This window comes from Schistocerca gregaria, chromosome 6, assembly GCF_023897955.1.
Source record: "Schistocerca gregaria isolate iqSchGreg1 chromosome 6, iqSchGreg1.2, whole genome shotgun sequence".
Lineage (NCBI taxonomy): Eukaryota > Metazoa > Arthropoda > Insecta > Orthoptera > Acrididae > Schistocerca > Schistocerca gregaria.
The window spans coordinates 42,348,739-42,368,347 of record NC_064925.1 but is presented as its reverse complement, the minus strand read 5'-3'; the positions used below and the strand labels follow the sequence as shown (position 1 = coordinate 42,368,347).

General features: G+C 41.8%; 1 protein-coding gene across 2 annotated transcripts in view; it reads right to left on the bottom strand.

The window, feature by feature from the left end:
* Positions 1-396: 396 nt before the first annotated feature.
* LOC126278676 (uncharacterized) overlaps positions 397-19,609 on the bottom strand; it is a 251,338-nt gene continuing 232,125 nt past the window's right edge. For both annotated transcript variants that reach the window (XM_049978916.1, XM_049978917.1), the window contains exon 15: positions 397-4,427. In XM_049978916.1, coding sequence (XP_049834873.1) covers positions 4,152-4,427 — 276 coding nt within the window. In that variant the 3' untranslated portion in view covers positions 397-4,151. The remainder of the gene's footprint in view (positions 4,428-19,609) is intronic.

Below are 19,609 nucleotides of genomic sequence, written 5' to 3'. Positions count from 1 at the left end.
AACTCAATGTCTCCACTATATGGTGACATCATATTGTCACTATTCCATACTGGGTTTTCATTGTTTGATTAGATACATTCAGACAGTTTTGGACTATCGTTACACACAGATAAAAATAAAAAATAACTGTTCATTATTAAATGGAAAGTACCTATTTATGAATATCAGAGTGCAAGTGAGAGAATTATCTTTTTTATAACTGTACTTTAAAAAAGAGACCAGACTGTGCCATTTCCAAACATTATAAGCTCAAACATAATAGCAAAACAGATCATCATTCATTTATTGATACCAGGTACGCATTATTAAAAATTTTGATTTTCTTCTTTCCCTGACTATTTTACTAATGCCTGATTACAGTACTGGGGATTGATGGAAAGAAAATTCACATGCTCTTTGTTAAAAAAAAATATCAATGTTATAGTATTTGTATTTGTTTTTCATTTTGTCCACTGACAGATACAAAAAACTGCACAGAGTATTTTCCTGAACTTTCCAAGTCTCATATATACTTGTGTTAACATTTAAATTAAACTACAACATTCACTTAACATTAGCGTCACATTTTCTTGATATGTATAACAGTCATAAAAATAAGTTCAACGAACACTTTTAGAAAGTACGTAAAGGGAATCTTTGTTTCAATACTGAGCTTACTTAACATATATAACTTTAATAAAATTACTTACACTAACAAGAGCTTTATCTTTAAATACAGTAAATGTGTACAAATTAAATCACATTTTTTTTGTATCATTCCTTTCCACGAGTAATAGCACCATGGCTTGTGTTGGACGCCCAGTCTGCAGGGCAATTTACTTAAATGTTTATACTAGATTTCATGTCGTGTCACAGCCTTTATAAAAAGCCATACATGTATGAAACAGTGTTGCTAAGGAAAGCTGATCTGTATGGAGGGTCTTAACTTTGGGTTACTCAGTGATAGTTACAGCAGGACAATAACAAAATCTATTTTGGCTGTGGCAGAACAACTAATTAAATCACACACATGGAAGAAAAAAATACAGATTTTATCACAAAAATATCATTTTAACAATTCTTACTGAAATGTCTGAAACAATTTCTAACATTACCTTAAAGAAATTAACAACAAAAAGTTCATTTCGGAACTGCAACAACTCTCATGTCTGTGAGTCAACTAAGTCACAATTACTTTATACAATGATAAACATCTAAAATATATCAACATTTCCTTAACACATAAAAATAGAAGACACTGAATTTATATAAAAGCCACTGGTGCCCTTGATTAGTTTCAAAACACACATTTTACAGTATCTGTATACTAAAAAAAAAGGAGATTCACTTAGGCTTACACAAGACTGCCTTTCTGAACAGAAAAGCAGTTCCAAATAGGAACCTTGAAAATAGCGCAAGACATTTGGAAGACCAATGTTTTCCTCTCAAGAAACAGGAAATAGTGAGCTAATATTTATACTAAAGACTGCCATATAATGGATGAAACCAATACCATACGCACAAATGTTTCACAAACCTCCAGTCACAAAATGCTTGCCATTATTCATAATTCACAACGAATAGACACAATTTTAAATCACACTTCTTAGGTTTTTGCATAATAAACTGGTGTAAGGCAAGTGTTTATTCTGATGAGCTTACTGTGGTCAGTAGATTGTAGCTTTTGATAGCAGTTTTAGGCTAAGAATGTGAGATTTGCTGGGAAGTTAACATCATTAATCCCTACTCTTGCTGAATGTTCATCTCAAAGGTGAAATGAGACAGTTTCTGCAGTGATCAGAAACCCATAATAACAATTTATTCAACATCCAATTTATTTTTACTTCTGTGAGATGTTCCGGAATGTGCAAACATTTTGTTATAGGGCGCAAACGAGATGTAGAATTCTGTGAGGCTATAAGAACTCCAAAAATGTGTATAATATTTTAAATTGAAAATAATTTTCAAAACATGGAATATTCTCAATGATAATGAACAAAATAAGAAATGAGCAGTTGACTAAATGGCCACATTACTCTTAGCTGAGAATATTATGTAATTTTAAACTTGCAATTTATGACAGGCTGATACAATTGGATTCCTGTTTCAGACCATTTTGGTCTTCAACATAGTTCAGCTTCACATCATTTATTAGATATAATACTCTCTGCAGCTCCGTGAGGCAGAAACCTCAAGCTGTCGTAATTATCATGTGTAGGGTGACTGACGGAGTTCTGTGTAACACTATCTGTTTGATAAAAGGCATTTTAATTCATAAATTGAATAGAAAAATTTCAGGCTGTGAGGAATGGAGGCTTGTGTAGAGTCCGTATTTATAGTTATGTGAGTGGTGGCAATTTAACTCTGCATTAATCATTAATCATTGATCAGGTAAATGGTAGACACGACAGCAATTGGAAAAAAATATTGGATTTTAGGGTGAAACACCATAAAAGATGACAAGTATGATTAGATATTTTCTACTGTAAAATTCATCTGAATAAATATAACACATTGGTTCCACTTCTTTGTTTTCACCACTTACCACAGTGACACAGAAATGCTGGGTCCTCACTAAGTGAAACTGGTGACAGTCACTTTTGGCACACTTAAATACCACCCAATGTATATAAAAATATGTACCTCTGTCCTATATAGATACCCAATGGACCACAGAATGTGAATATCACAAATTAAACAACTAAGCTTCTTTACTGGCCTCTGCTCACTATCTTTGTCACATATAATATCTACTACAATAAAACTGTTTAGTTTCAAATTGGAAATGCGTATGCATTTTGATGCTTCAATGACTTTCTTATCGATAAGTTTCTCTGTTACTGATATTGAGATATTTATTAAAGCTTCAGATTTTAAAGCTGAAAGTTGATTTAAGGTTGGAATAAAAATAATTACATATATCTTACTCCAACAATTATTTCTACTACAAAAAAGATAAACTTAACAACTCAATGTGTCCCATATTTTACAATGTATGTGACATCCCTTTCCATAATTACATTATACTTTTAATAACATACCACAGACAATATATCACACATGTGGCTGTTGAAATACAAAGACTAAAAAAGAAAAACACAAAAAAATAGAATACAGAAACCATATTTTTAAGATAGTTTCTCTGACTATTTACAAATGTGTCAGCCCTTAATGCAAAGCACTGAACATTGGACAAATTAGCGGCTACATACTGACCCACATCTGCCCTAACATCACTCTGTCATCTCCAATTTAAATATCTGAAACAATCTTTCTACATGAGATTAAAATTGAACTGCTGGCATCTTACAGGTATTTTCTCTCTAACGCAACAACAAAATTTCTGATTGCATTACACTGAGAAAGTGATGAAGAGCAGCACACAAAATACACATAGAAATGAAAATCTTAATTTCCATACATGCAACATACAAGATTATGGGTATAAAGAGGAAGAAACAACAAAAACAGTGACTGGAGTAGTTGTTGCAAAGGAAGACACTGTATAACATTAAATCTCTTGTTAAAAACATTCTTTTTCCAATATACATACAAAAACGGCCTAAAAACATATATCACTGAATTCAACAAATTACAGCTTTAATCTCATCTGTAAAATACAAAAGATAAATCTTTCCACAAAATAAAATGTAAACATTCAGGCAAAATCTCTACAAATCTGATTCCATTTAGTTGCAACGTCAAGAACACAATACAGAGGACAGAATCCAAGTACGAAAAGAACACTAAATAAGTATTCCGTAAGAATAAAAGACACAGAAGGCATTCTCATGACATCTTTTGCTTTCCTTTTATACACACTGTTTGAAGAATTATGTATGAAAAATATTTTTGTAAACAATTAGCAAACCACTTGTATCATTTCTTACCAGATACTCTTACACATTGTCACATATTTGTGCACCAAAATGCATAAAAACTTCTGTAGGTACAGTAGTAGACATTTGTTATCTTACAACATGTTACACTGGGAACAATCTCTCTATCCTCTAACTATGTCTTTCTCAATAAATCGTAATTAGAGACAAATAGACAAATATGGGAACATACGCTACTGGTAACCCCATATTCAAACTTGAGAAAAAAAGCCACATACACAAGTGATGAACTTCCCTACATAGCAGACAGACAGGCAGAGATGGACTGACCACCTAATTAGAGACTGCTGGTGACTGAGGTTCTGGTGACACGGAATGTGGTGTATATGACATTTCACTTGTAACACTTAATCGAGATCCCTTACTTTTGGAAGGGCGCCTGTAGGGGCCACCATTTGCATCCTGTCGAGGCTCTCTCCCACTCAAGTGGCGCTCTAACCACTTGAGCATCGTGAGGACTGAATCGGTGTTTGGAAGTCGCCGTTCGGCAGCAGTCTTCACTATGTGGGATGATGTCACCCTGAAAGTAGCTGCCATTCCCTTTAGAGCCTGGAAAAGAAACAGTGCAAAAAATTAGTTATGTGGCAAATAATGCTTCATGTACTACTGTGGAGACAGACATATACTATTATTTTTGCTGAGATGGAATTATTACCTTATAGATGCCAAACTGTTCATCACAAAAGAAACATGGTTATTTAAAACTTGACTACATTTCCAAATCCACTTTAAAATAAATAATGTGACTTTTTAATAACATAAGAATGTTTCATAAACATTTTGAGTGCCATTTACTATTTCACAGCACTTTCTGCAAGCAGTACTCCAAATCTCTCAAAGCAACAAGAAGAGACATCTTAAATCCTCCAAAAGCTATCATATTAACTATTTTTAATATTTACCAGTAGTTTCTGTCTTGTATCATCATTGCTGGTTTAAAAAATATGATCAACATAACATGGAAGGACTCTTAAAGAAGGTACAAGCATATGGAATAAGTTCAGTAGGTGACTCAAAGTTTCCTTAAGTTATAGAAACCAGTATGTTGTCCTTGATGGTGAATGTACATCAGAGACAAGGGTATCGTCAGGAGCGCCTCAGGGAACAGTGATATACATAAATGATTTGGTGGACAGGCTGGCCAGCAATCTGCAGTTGTTTGCTGATGATGCTGTGGTGGATGATAAGGTGTCGAAGTTGAGTGACTGTAGAAAGAAACAAGCTGACTTAGACAAAATTTCTAGTCGGTGTGATGAATGACACTAGCTCTAAATGTAGAAAAAATGTAAGTTAATGAAGATGAGTAGGAAAGACAAACCTGTAGTGTTTGGATGCAGCGTTAGCAGTATCCTGCTTGACAGAGCCATGTCACTGAAATATCTGGCCATAATGATGCAAAATGATATGAAATCAAATGAGCATGTGATGGTTGGTTGGTGTAAAAGAGGGGGATAGGTACTAAACTGCTAGGTCATCGGTCTCTCATTCTGATTAAAATAATTCCACAAAGGTGGCAGTAAAATAATACAGACATACAAAACACAGCTGGAAGAAAGGAGAAAACTACAAGAATGACAGAAGGGCAACAAACACTAAAATGGACAAAATTGGACAAGAAAACAACAGACACACACAAAAAACATGTAGAAGAGATCAAAACGAGAGAGCAGATTACCATGGATGACCATGAGAATAAAAAGGAGAAGCCAGCCACTCTGCAACACATTAAAACCTCCACCCTACAAGCCCTAGGACGGAGGACACAGAGGGACAAAGGACATACGCTAAAACTGAAATCAAATGATAAAATCCACCCTCACAAATAAAAAGTAAAACTAAAGCTGCTGTTGAGGCATTGTCACCCAACACTGAAGGTAGGGTGCTGGGTAAGTTAAAAGTCTGCTGCAGAGCAGATAAAAGTGGGCAGTCCAGCAAGAGGTGGACGACCGTCATTTGTGCGCCACGACGACACAGAGGTGGGTCCTCACGACGGAGGAGGTAACCCTGCATTAACCATGTATGGCCAATGTAGAGCTGGCAGAGGATAACTGATTCCCTGCGAGAGGACCACATGGAAGATTTCCACACATTCGTATTCCCCTTAATGACATGCAATTTGTTGTGTGTACTGTTATGCCAAAGCCGAAAAATCCTGTGGCGTACGACAGAACGTAGGTCAGTTTTGGAGACAGCTATCGCCAGAAGCAGTTTCCGTGTAGCCACTGAACGATGGGACCATTCCAGGGCATAGATGGAATCTTGAATGGACACTACCAATGGCTGGTGAGGGTAGCACAGGTCAACAGCTTATAGGCTGCTCAAGGAGTCAGTACGCAGGAGAAATGACTCGCCAGGGCATGAGCAGATGTGCTCAAGAGCACGAGATATGGCCCCCAGCTCTGCAGTGAAAACACTGCAGCCATCTGGCAAGGAGTGCTGTTCCATACATCCTCCATGAACATACCCAAAGCCTATATGACCATTAGCCATCGAGCTGTCGGTGCAAACCACCTCATGGCCCTGGTACATGTCAAGAACCGAGAGGAAGTGATAGTGGAGAGCCGCCAGGGTTAATAGAGTCCTTAGGGCCATGCAAAAGGTCCAGAAGAATCTGCTGCCTAGGTGTTCACGATGGAGGTGTATGTGACTGGACCTCAAGGACAGGACAGGTGATAATGGGAAGGACTCCATTTCAGACAGAAGGGACTGGACGCGAACAGCAATTGTAAGGCCTGACCTGGGTCGCCGATGCAGGACATGAACTGCCATGGTTGGGAAAAGGAGATGGCAATTCAGGTGCGCAGGAGAACTATGAACGTGGGCAACATAACTGGCGAGCAGTTGTGCAGGCCTAACTTTCAATGGAGGGACTCCGGCCTCCACCAGGACACTGGTCACCGGACTCGTCCAAAAGCTCCTGTTGCTAGCCGAATGCAACAATGGCACAATGGGTCGAGGAAACGCAATGCTGAGGGTGCAGCCGAACTGTAAACCAGACTCCCATAGTCAACGCGGGATTGAACGAGGGCTCTGTAGAGCTCCAGCAGCGTAGAGCTATCTGCACCCCAGTTGGTGTTGCTCAGGCAGTGGAGGTCATTGAAGTGCTGCCAGCAGTTCCACTTAAGCTGATGAAGGTGAGGTAGCCAAGTCAATCGAGTGTTGAAAACCAGTCCTAAGAATCGACATGTCTCCATTACAGTGAGTAGATTGACATTACGATAAAGTTCTGGTTCTGGATGAACGGTGTGATTGTTGTGTCCTGACATGGTGGGAGATGGAGAAAAGGGGTTACTGGTCAGTCCGCTCTCCCAAGCGGTACAGAGCAGAAGGCAGAAGGACAATTCACAGTGAGGGCATTTGATTGTTTTCTTCTATCTGAGCCAACACTGGTGCAGGCATTTGCTAGAAATGCAAGTGGCGAGACTCAGTAGGGATCTCATTGTGGAGGTTCTTGGGCAAACAGGATTTTGAATTAGGGAACAACTAATACACTAGAGGCTAATTCTATGGTTATAAAAAGCACAAATAACACTATTAAAAGAGAAACCAGAGCAGAAGTCCCAGGAGTGGATGCTAACCACAGTAGCAAACACTAGCAGCATCTTAAGGCAACAACTTAGTTTCAAAACAAAACATACTGAATGTGACACTGTTCACTTATGCACTCCAAGTGAGAGAGCAGACTTACGCAGATCTGGACCGAGGCTGGAGTTGACGGACGTGGATTCGGCACCCAGATTGTCTTACTGAGAACTCTGCCAAAATGCAGAATCTAGGTGTTTTAAAGAATCGCGTGCGGGCACTTTTTTTCCCACTTAAAGTCACCCAGCCAATCCTGCAGGTCTCTTGCAGGCGCCTGCCAATCATCGTTTAGTTAGGTCCCCTCTACTCTTCCTAAGGCAGGGATGTTAATGCAATTGCACTAAGTCCGTATTTGGTATCAACGTTGTTCAGCTGAAAGCTAAACATAACTGCTCTGCCAAATAAGGCTTGCAACATTATTGTTATACGTCATTTAGCCCCGCCCCTCGAGCTCCCCGGAGTAGGGACTGCTAGGTCAACAATTTTTGGCGTGTTCACTCACTTTCTAACCCTTGTGAGCCTACTGACATTGCTGTTCTCAGGGCTGGTATAAAGCTGGCTTTATACTCTAGTACGTGACTGTTGGTTACAAAGTTCTACAGTGGCAACCTACCACATCGTCTAGACGACATATGAAGTTACATGTTAATTCCTCGAAGAGTAACTAAAACCCTGGAATAGCATTTGAGGGCATCTGCATTTTCGCAAGGCTCTCCCCCTTACGGTTTACTTCATGTAACAATATCTCTCCTAGTTTCGTCTGCCCTCAGCATCTTCTCTTCTTCCGCACCTTGGAGTGCCTGTCCTCCTTTCTCACGGCTTCAAGATAACACTACAGTAGCAAGGAATAATCAATATATTACACGATGCTGAAAACTGGAAGTCGTGGGCTAGAGCCCATGATTGTACCTTGTGAATGGCTCTCTGTAGGCGCTGCTCAGCAACACGAGTACTGGGGGAGCGGTACAAAATGCAGAAGTCATCTGCATAGAGAGAAGCTGACACCGACAGACCTACAGCTGCTGCTAGACTGTTAATAGCCACTAAAAATAGAGAGACACTCAATATGGAGCCCTGCGGAATGCCATTCTCCTGTATATGGGGGAACTTGGATACGGAAAATACGGAGTGACAGGACATTTTGGATAAAAATCAGGAGTGGGCCCCGAAGACTGCATTCATACAATGTGACAAGGATATGATGTCACCAGGTCATGTCGTATGCTTTACGTAACTCAAAACAGATGGCAACAAGATGTTGACATCTGGGAAAGGCTATTTGGATGGCAGACTCAAGGGACACAAGGTTATCAGTGGTAGAGCGACCCTGGCAGAAGTCACTCTTACATGTACCCAACCGCTGACACACCATATGTTCCAGCGGCTTACAAAGAAAGATGAGGAGGCTGATGGGTCGGTAGCTATCCACACAAGCAGGTTTTGACCAGGTTTGAGCACCGGAATGATGGTGCTCTTCTGCCATTGCGATAGAAAGACTCCATCGCACCAGATGCAGTTGAAGATGATGAGGAGATGTCGCTTGTAGTCAGACAAGAGATGTTGAATCATCTGACTGTGGATCCGATCTGGCCCAGGAGCTGTGTCGGGGAAATATGCAAGGCCACTGAGGAGCTCCTACTCTGTAAATGGGGCGTTATAGGGTTCACTTGGTGTGTAGTGAACAAGAGGACTTTCCTTTTCATCTGCCATTTGAGGTACAAGTGGCTGGGGGTAGTTCTCCGACGCAGATGTTCAAGCATAGTGCATAGTGTTCAGCAAAGTGTTGGGCAATCATGTTAGCGTTGGTAGATAACACGCCATTTATGTTAATGCCAGGGACACCTGCTGGGGTCTGGTACCCAAAAAGACATCTGATCTTTGTCCAGACTTGGGAAGGTGATGTATGACACCCAATGATCGACATGTACCTCTTCTAACACACCTGTTTTCATCATTTTAGAAGCTGGCGAATGCAGGCACAGAGCCGCTTAAAGGCTAATAAGTGCTCTAGGGAAGGGTGCTGCTTATGTCACTGTAGTGCTCACCAACACTTTTTAATTGCCTCAGCAACTTCTGGCAACCACCAAGGGACTGTCTCTTGCCAGAGCACCCTAAAAAAAACAAGGGATTGCGTTTCCACCACAGAAATGATCGTTGTAGTGACCTGCTCAACGACAACATCAATGGCACCATGTGGGGGAGATTCAGAGGTGAGAGCGGAGGTGAATGCTTCCCAGTCTGCCTTGTTTAAAGCCCATCTAGGTAGGTGTCCGTGGGCATGATGCCAGGGGAGTGACAGGAAAATTGGGAAGTCATCACTACCACACAGGTCATCATGTGCTCTCCAATGGATAGATGTGGGAAGGCCCGGACTGTAAACTGAGAGATCAATGGCTGAATATGTGCCATGTGCCACACTGAAATGTGTGGGGGCACCTGTACTTTAAGAGGCAGAGGTCGAGTTGTGACAGTAAATTTTCGACTTCCCTACCTCGACCAGTAAGCATGATGCTAACCTACAAGGGGTTATGTGCATTAAAATCTCCCAAAAGTAAGAAAGTTTTAGGGAGTTGATCAATCAGAGTGGCAATACGTTCAGAGGTACTGCACTATCTGGAGGAAGATTATCCTGACAGCCACCGCTTCAAGAGGTGTTTGAAGGGGCACAGGTTCACTACATACTGGGTTCAGGAAATAATCACAAACTCCACCTGACACTATTTTAGTCACTACAGTTCCTGCAATATCTCTCGTAGCCACGAAGGGCAGGGGTCCGCATTGCCGGGAACCAGGTTTTCTGGAGTGTAATGCAGAAAGCAAGTGTAAAGCTTAACAGTTGCCATAGCTCAGCCAGGTGGTGTAAAAATACCACCACAATTCCACTGTAGGATTACGTAATCGTGAGACTGGGAAGGCATGGAACACTCGATGAGGCAGCCTACGTCTCAGGGTCACCTCCTGCCACCAGATGAGTACCCGTGCGATTGACATCCATTGTGTCTGAGGGTGCAGCGACATCTAGGTCCTCGGCAGACACCAGAATTTCCATTTCATCCTCAGACACAGAGCTGGTAGCTAGTGGTGGTGTGGGCCCCACTGCAGTGCCTTGGTTCTTGGGGGTCTTTTCCTTTTTAGGTTTCTCTTGCTGTTCCTTAGGTTTGTCCAGCTGGGAGAGCTTCACTGATTCAGTTTCAGAGACTGAGGAGGACAGCGAATCCCTACGACCTGCTCCCTGTGATGGCTTCTGCCACTGGCGGGTGTCAGCTTTGCCACTGGTAGGAACCTGGGAAGGGACTGACCCAAGGGATCCCTTCCTGGTGAGAGGAGCCGAAGAAGACTTATGCTTCTCTGGCTGCGTGGTTGCGAAGTGGGGACTGACGTCCCTGATGGGTGGCGGGCAGGGAGGAGGGAGGAGGGAGGGGGGGGGGGGGGAGGGTTGCTCCTGATGTAGTTTGTGCAGGAGCAACAGGGAGGGAAGTGCCTCCCACCATCAAGGGGCCAGGTGGAGTGTGACAGCTCTGAGAGCCAACTGTACGCAGTGGAACAGAAGATGGTAGAACCGCTGTCGTAGCAGCGGCTTAGGTTGACGTCATATGCACTGGATGTAGCCTCTAATATTTTCTCTTAGCCTCAGTGTAGATTAGTTGGTCCAGGGTCTTGTATTCCATTATTTTTCTTTCTTTCTGGAGAATCCTGCTGTCTGGCGAGCAAGGCGAATGGTGTTCTCCATAACTGACATAGATGAGAGGTGTGGCACAGGGAGTATTGGGATGTGATGGATGTCCACAATCCCGACAGGTGGCACTAGAAGTACAGTGGGAAGACATGTGGCTGAACTTCCAGCACTTAAAGCACCGCATCGGGGGAGGAATATATGGCTGAACTTCCAGCACTTAAAGCACTGCATCGGGGGAGGAATATATGGCTTTACATCACAGCAGTAGACCATCACTCTGATCTTCTCGGGTCATGTGTCTCCCTTGTAGGCCAAGATCAAGGCACCAGTGGCAACCTGATTATCGCTCAAACCCCGGTGGTTGCGCCAGACGAAATGGACACCTCGCCACTCTAAACTGGTGTGTAGCTCATTGTCAGACTGCAAACAAAGGTCCCTGGACCATATTTAAGCTCTTATGAGGTGTGCTGGAAACAGAAACATCCCCCAGCCTGTCACAGCCGAGTAGTGCTCGTGATTGAGCAGGGGATGCTGTTTTGATCAAGACCGACCCTGACCACATTTTGGACAAGCCCTCCACCTCACCAAGCTTGTTCCCTAAATGCTCCACAAAAAACTGACAAGAAAGATTCCCCAACTTTTGTACATACGAGAAACCGGGCTGAATAAGCTTCGCTGCCATCCTCACCTGGCAATCCTCCCACAGTGTGGTCAGGGGAGGGGGTGGGGGACAATTTGGGGTCGTATTTCTTAGCATTAAGTTAAAAGTTAGACCTTGACCGCTTAGAGACTGCTGGTGTCTGACCACCAACAAAAGATGATGTACTATGCTTCATGGTGTGTCATCCACCCTGATGCCACATACTCCGACCATGGGCCCTCCCCATGGGTGCCACCCAGCTACAGCAAAGGCCACCTGGCAAGACTGCCATTGCTAGGAGTCCCAATGCTCCAGGGTGATGTGATGGGCATCTACTCCTTGACATACGTGGGGAGTTAACAGTGCAGGCATCTGCAGAGCAATCCCTGTTGTCATGCATCTACAACCGACACGGTACATAGCAGCCCCACCACAACAGACTGGCTAATGTGTTGGATATCAATATCAACAGCACAGACAGTGATACTGCACAGAGGATGGAGGAAAATGCACCCAGGAGGGTGACCTCATCCAACAGCTGGAGAACTAGCAGAACTGCAGATCCACATTGACGAAGGATGCGAGAGGTCTCAGTGCATGACAGACACTATGCACCTTGTAAGGCACCTTTCCCAACTGGCTTGCTCTTGAGGAAAATTTTGAAAAATGGCCGAAATGTGTGAGACTCCTTTTAGTCGCCTCTTACGACAAGCAGGAACACCTCAGACCTATTCTAACCCCGGGCCAGCAGAGGGAGGGGGGGGGGAATGAGCATATGAGAATTGTGGTAGGAAAGATGAATGGTTGACTTCGGTGTATTGGGGGAATTTTAGGAAAGTGTGGTTCATGGTTCATCTGTAAAGGTGACAGCCTATAGGATGCTAGTGTGACCTATTCTTGACTACTACTTTAGTGTTTTGGATCTTTACCAGATCGGATTAAAGGAAGACATTATTGAAGAAATTCGCAGGCAGGATCCTACATTTGTTATTGGTAGGTTCAAACAAAACACAAGTGTAACGGAGATGCTTTGGGAACTCAAATGACAATGCCTGGAGGGATTCTTTTTGAGGAACACTATTGAGAAAATTAAGAGAACCGGTATTTGAAGCTGACTGCAGAATGATTCCATTGCCTCCACCATACATTGCGCGAAAGGACCACAAACATAAGATACGAGAAATTAGAAATCATATGAAGGCATATAGACAGCTACTTCTGCGTGATTCTATTTGCAGGTGGAACAAGAACGAAAATAACTAGTAGTGGTATGGTGCATGCGTAAGAGTATTGATGTATGTGTAGATGTAGAAAGGATGGTTTATTGGCACCAAAAGCCCAGGCAGAACTCAAAAGTATTGAATATAATAGCTTTTATAAGTTTTAGGATGGCTTTTCTGTCCCATAGGACCTCCAGGCCATGCGTGACATTTGTTTGAAGATAATGCTTATTAAGGTATTGTACTTCAACAAAGGGAGATGTAATTCACTTATCACTTCACTGAACTACCACAAGTTCTCAAATAACATGTATTAGTATGGAGCTGAATGCATAGGAGGAGATGAATGTGTAACCGCTTCTGAACATTCTTGCCGAGTTACACCTTTACTGATGAGAAGTCACGATGCAAATACTGTGACCTGACACCTCTTAGATCAAACTTGGCTGTCCAATGTATTCAAAATAAAACGTAAGATTTTCGAATGTATTGTGAGCAAGATATTGCTGTCAAGATATTATAGAGGAGAACATAAAGGGTGGGTATGGGGAATTAGGTCACTTCTCCACCTTTTCTGAGATGTTTCCGCTCAAGCAATGTGTGCCACTTTTCCAATGCCACTTCACATTCAACAGCTGACTGTGAGAATGCATAAACACTGCCAGCAGATAACTGACTGTTTTCTACAGTTTTCACACAACTGGTGATATGCGTGTAGGTAAGCTGCAACTAAGCCAAATTTTCAACTGGCAGTTTACGTTGATTGCATCAGACTGCCAAATCTGACTGTGTAAGATTGGCAGCGCTCCTAAGAATCCCTCTTTTGATAGTAATTCATTTGGAATGAGCACTGCTACAATCTCAGCACTGTGTCTCTTATATACTGTGTGGCAAAAAAGTCAAATGAATTATTTCTGAAGTAAGCTTTACATTATGCAAACAAACGAACACAGTATCACAGGATAACAATGCATACTTAGTTTACTGTGTTTTGGAGTTTCAATTACATCAAATATGAGTGCATCAGGAAAAGAAAACAACTCCAACATGACATCACTGTTGACTGCAATAACCTCCTTCGCAAGGAATGGGTACAATGTAAACAAGGCACTAATAATACGTCACTGTATTCTTCAGAAAGAAAGAGGATAGTGAATTTTTAACAAAGTCATTTGGTCCTCGCTGAATGAACCTCTCCCTGAAACATTTCTAATATCCTCTCATGGTCAGATTAATTTTTGCTCTGAATCTAACAAATGTGGTGCTGATGAATACAACACAAGTACAAGGGCTATCCCGGAAGCAGATTACGTTTTTGCATGCAATAACAATGGATGGGGCTAGCATGGGGTGGGGGGTACACTATTGTACAAGCATTTGGCCGTTCAATTGGCATCTGGCTGTGATAGTGTGAGGTTCATGCCTTTCAAAGTATTTCACAATAGAATTTTTAAATGTGTGCCACAACAGAAAATACTATGAGTTGTGAAGTGTGGTCAGTAGTAAGATTTTTGTTGGCAGAAAATCATAAACCAGTTGATATTTATGAGTAACTGTATGAAGTATACAGAGAGAATTTAATCACTGAAAGTGAAGTGTGCCAATGGCACACCAAGTTTAAAAGTGGCTGAACTAATGTTCACAATGAAGAGTGGGGTGGGTGGCCGAGTATTCTGACTGATGAAACAGTCACAAAAATCAATGAGAAGATTCAAGAAGACTGCCGTTTCACTATGACAGAGCTCTTGTTTAGTTTTCCACGAATTTCCTGCACCAAACCATTGCAAAATAAGCACAAAGGAAAGCAGAGTTCAGAAATTTTGTTTTTGCATAACAACACTTGACCACACACAGACAATCGCATTCGAGAAGTGTGAGGTGTTTCCTCATCCACTGTACAGTCCGGACTTTGCTCCCAGTGAGTACCATCTGTTTCCAACAATGAGGACCCAGCTCGTTAACACAGCACTTTGATGATGACACTGATCTGCAGAAAAGTAGAATTTGTGTGTTGCTTTCAAAATCAATAAGACTTCATTTTTACCGATTTTTTTTAATACTACAATGTAATCTGTTTTTTGTTTTTTGGGCAGCCCTCGTACATCAGCCATCTTAGAGAGAAACTAGAATGTCAAATCCTAATCTACAACTTACTGTTGGTCATATCACCTTGTTACAGTAAGAGGTAGTGTACAGGGGTGTATGGCACTATATAGACACTGATGTACCTTTTAGTACTGCATCCCGGGCAGGCAGTCTCACTTTGCCAACTGTGAAAACAGTCATATTTACCTCTAGTGCAGTTATCAGTAGGCTGTGTTTCAGCATGTGAAATCTGCCTTGGTAAGTTTTTGACACAACCACACTTGGGGAACTTGATACAAATACCTATAAAGAGAAACTAATTGTGGCGGAAGTTATCTATATTGTGGAGGCCCAATGTCCTCAAAATAAGTGGTTGTACATTAGTAATTACATCAAAGATGGTGCTCATCAGAATTCACAGATACTGTGTAACGTCCATGCACTGATACCAGTGGCACAAAGGCCATACAAAACGACTTCACTCAGTTAAGAATTTATGTTTCATAAATGCCACAACACAGCTAATTTATATTGGGGAGATGGAAATAATACTTTCTGCCACATGGGACTTATCACAACTTGCCACTGCAGTTTGGAAACCTAGAAATAATTAAATATTCCCCAAGCCAGCAAATTCCACAAATTGCAAATTGTGACCAAAGGGTCATCAGAAATAACAATAAAACAACATTTGAGTGGTTAACAGCTTGTCAGTAGGCCACGTCCAACCTACATTCGCACTCAGGAGTACACACACCATAAGCTTTGTTCATCCACTACTTGCATCTAAGCAGTTTCTTACAAACCCAGTCTTAAAGTTCACTGCCTGTGCTACTTTCCTTGGACAACATTACTAGCACAGTATGTTCATTAGCAAAACTTATCCTGCAATCCTGATAGACCAACAATGCTAAGTTTCGTCTCTCTAACAATGATAAATCACCCCCCCCCCCCCCCCCCTTTCTCCTCACTCTTGATGGCCGTGATGCCACACACTACAGTTTGCCAAACATTAACTTTGCTTGTAATTAATATCATTCTCTATGGTTTTCTAACATGGAGACAACTCTAAACTTCACATTAATAAATACTGTGAATTCTTTACTGTCCACCACAGTAAAATGTAAGGTGGACCACTTTTCCCTTGAGTTAGGTCCACTGATGGACTTGTTCACAGATAGCAAAGTGAAGTGAGGTACACTTCCATCAACTACCTCTTAACTGTAACTTCGGCTTCTTTTTCAGGATCTCTGCACCTGCTCCTTCCCTTTCAGACCCCACTTGCTTTGCCCTTCATGCTAACTGGTATTATTTGGGACTGCCACCCAGCCTGCCCCCAGATGCACTATTTGGCCTCCTTGCACTCCAGCCACCCCTGACTAATTTCTGTTAGACTCGCTGAATTAAAACTCGAATACCTATGCACTATTTGGCCTCCTTGCACTCCAGCCACCCCTGACTAATTTCTGTTAGACTCGCTGAATTAAAACTCGAATACCTCCCATATAGATACTCCCATCATTAAGTGGTTTCCAGCGTTCTGAGTGTAATAAATAACTGTACTAACTAACAAGTTTCCAACTAATAACTTTTCTTAATTATTATGGTTAACTGTTCAATTTGCTGATCATCAACTTGAGTATGACGCATGCAGTGTTGCGACAGCACACTTCCACATCTCACCTTCCACTCACAGAAATTGATTGACACAGCCAACATACAGCCCATACAAGTTGGGGGCTAAATGCATCTGAAAACCACTGAGTGAATACAAATTATGGGGATGGAGTATTTGCTTTTGAGCATTGCTTTCTACTGTGTTCTTTGTGGCTCTAGGCACCTACAGTGGTATATGATGGTCCTAGTTTACGTTCACAGCATAGGTATTTTAGATGTAAGTGCTCTCTGCATTAGTGTCAGCTCACCACCATTTCAGCAATATTGACAGGAAAAAAGAAGAAAGTACTTCTAAAATGTTGACATTAATGTGAATACATTCATTTATATCATCATCTACATCTAAATGTATACTCAACAGGCTATCAATACGGTGCATTGTGGAAGGTACTCTGTACTACTGTTAGTCATTCCTTTTCCTGTTCCACAAATGGAGAAAGGGAAAAATGACTATTTATATGCTTTAGTATGAGCCTTCATTTATCTATCTTATCTTCCCATCCTTACACAAAACATATCTCAGTACCTGTAGGATTGTTCTGCAGTCCATCACAAATGCTGAGTCTCTAAACTCTCACACTCACTTTCCCAGTGCAACAACATTAATAAACAAAATTTTTCATTTTTAACAGCCTAATCCACAGAACTGACCTGGCATTTAATGTTAAGAGAAACAGAACTAATTTTACAGCAGAATGGCTCAACAAGGATTTGATCTCACAAGGGGAAGGCCTCAGACACAGCCAACTGATTCAGCTCAAATTTGGCAGGTCGCTTGTGTACAACCTAAAACGAAGGACTCTAAGATATTTTGGGTCAACACCTCTGCGTTTTTGAGAAGATCACCCCTAAAGGTTATGATGAGCAATCGACTCAAAATTGGAGGGATATGCAGATAATTGTAAATAGAGCATTTTTCATCATCAGGTATGGAGTCTGCAAACGCAAACTTTTCCAGAAATCGAGGAAAGAAACATCTGTCACTTCTGTACTCACATAGTAAAAGCCTTTCACCGACAGCGCCTATAGTGCAACGGCTAAGGTAACTGGCTGGGAATCGGAAAACCTGGGTCCGAATCTCGAAGAAACCTAGCGGATGTTCAAATTTTCCTTTGTGTTTTTCCATATCTCAATTGATAGGGGATAGGAGGGTTCATAAGATAAGTAATCAATAAGGAATGATAATAATAAGGTGGGCAAACTAATTTCCCAAACGCCGTGAGCTAGTAAAGTATTAAGATTTTAAGCCTTGCCACATGAAAACAACTCCAAGTAAGAGTGCTGCGAATTCCTCACGAGGGATCACAGATAGCCAACCGCGCAATGCTTGTTTACAGCGAGGCATGGGACAGAAAGCACGTGGAGAGAGTTATGTTGTCCCAGTTGCCTCTTCGTCATATCATAGTTGTGAACCTGGAAGAGGGAAGGTGTCCAGCACGAGCCTTATAGAAGTTAATCGGAAAGAGTTGCTTTCCATTATTAGGCTGCAGCGAACCTCACGAATACATGTAGGGATTTTTCCATCGTTAATGTGTCTTTTGAAATACATTTTGCGAATGAATACAGTGTTCTTCCGTAAGTAACATATGACGAGTACTGTATGTAGTGTGTACTAATTAGATTGTCTGTTTATGCCGTTGTAACTAGTTATTGTTTGTTGTGTCATATCTTTCAGGTGCATAATCTGAATAATGGAGGATATACACCCTTCAACTAGTGCTGTAACATGTAATTGGGAGCCTGTCACAGACGATGGCAAGCGCGAAGTTACCGATGCCATGTTTTGGTTTGTAAAATTGTTGCAAGAGAGATGTATTATCAATGCACTACCGGAAGCAGGCAGTTCTGTTTCTCGGCGTTCCAGATTGTAGGAGCAGCTATCATCGAGCGATTTTTGGAGCTGACGAACGAAATGACTTCTGTTGATACTGAAGTACTATACCATGAAGATTAATCAGAAGGTGATTGTGTGGTGTCACCGCCAGACACCCAGACACCACACTTGGTAGGTGGTAGCCTTTAAATCAGCCGCGGTCCGGTAGTATACGTCGGACCCGCGTGTCGCCACTATCAATGATTGCAGACCGAGCGCCGCCACACGGTAGGTCTGGAGAGACTTCCTAGCACTCAGCCCAGTTGAATAGCTGACTTTGCTAGCGATGATTCACTGACTTCTATGCTCTCATTTGCCGAGACGATAGTTAGCATAGCCTTCAGCTATGTTATTTGCTACAACCTAGCAAGGCGCCAGTATCCGTACTATTGATATTGTGAATCATGTACCATAAGGAGCGACGTTCTCCATGAATGAATTAAAGTTAAGTATTCAACCAGCTACGTCCGTTTTTCTCAATTCTAATTCTCTTGTCATGTTCCAGACCTCACACCAGCCTGCGTGAGCTGAGATGCGTGCATTTCGGCCTCCTTTACTACCCCTGCCAACCACAACAGATTGAGTGGAAGATATCCTGACAAATGAATCGCAAAATGGTGATAACACTTTGGAAATCTCCATGTCTCTGGGAATAAGTGCTTCATCTGTTGCCAATGAGTATTAAAAACCGGTTACTAAATGACTGAACTACGGCGCTATACCCCTTGAAGTAAAAGTAAAGGCGGTAGCGCTAGCCAGGAATCAGACAAACTGGAACTTGCAAACACTGCAAAAGAATGGAGCAACAACAGCCCTGAAAAGGAAGGAAGACTTGAAATTGTGGGAAAGTGATATTGTTAAAGGAGGGACAAGATACGACAAATACCAGGCAATAAATAAGTGGACATACGACCGATTTGTCGAATCTCGTTGTCGTAACAAGAATGTAAGAACGAGAATACTTCAGGAGTGGGCTGC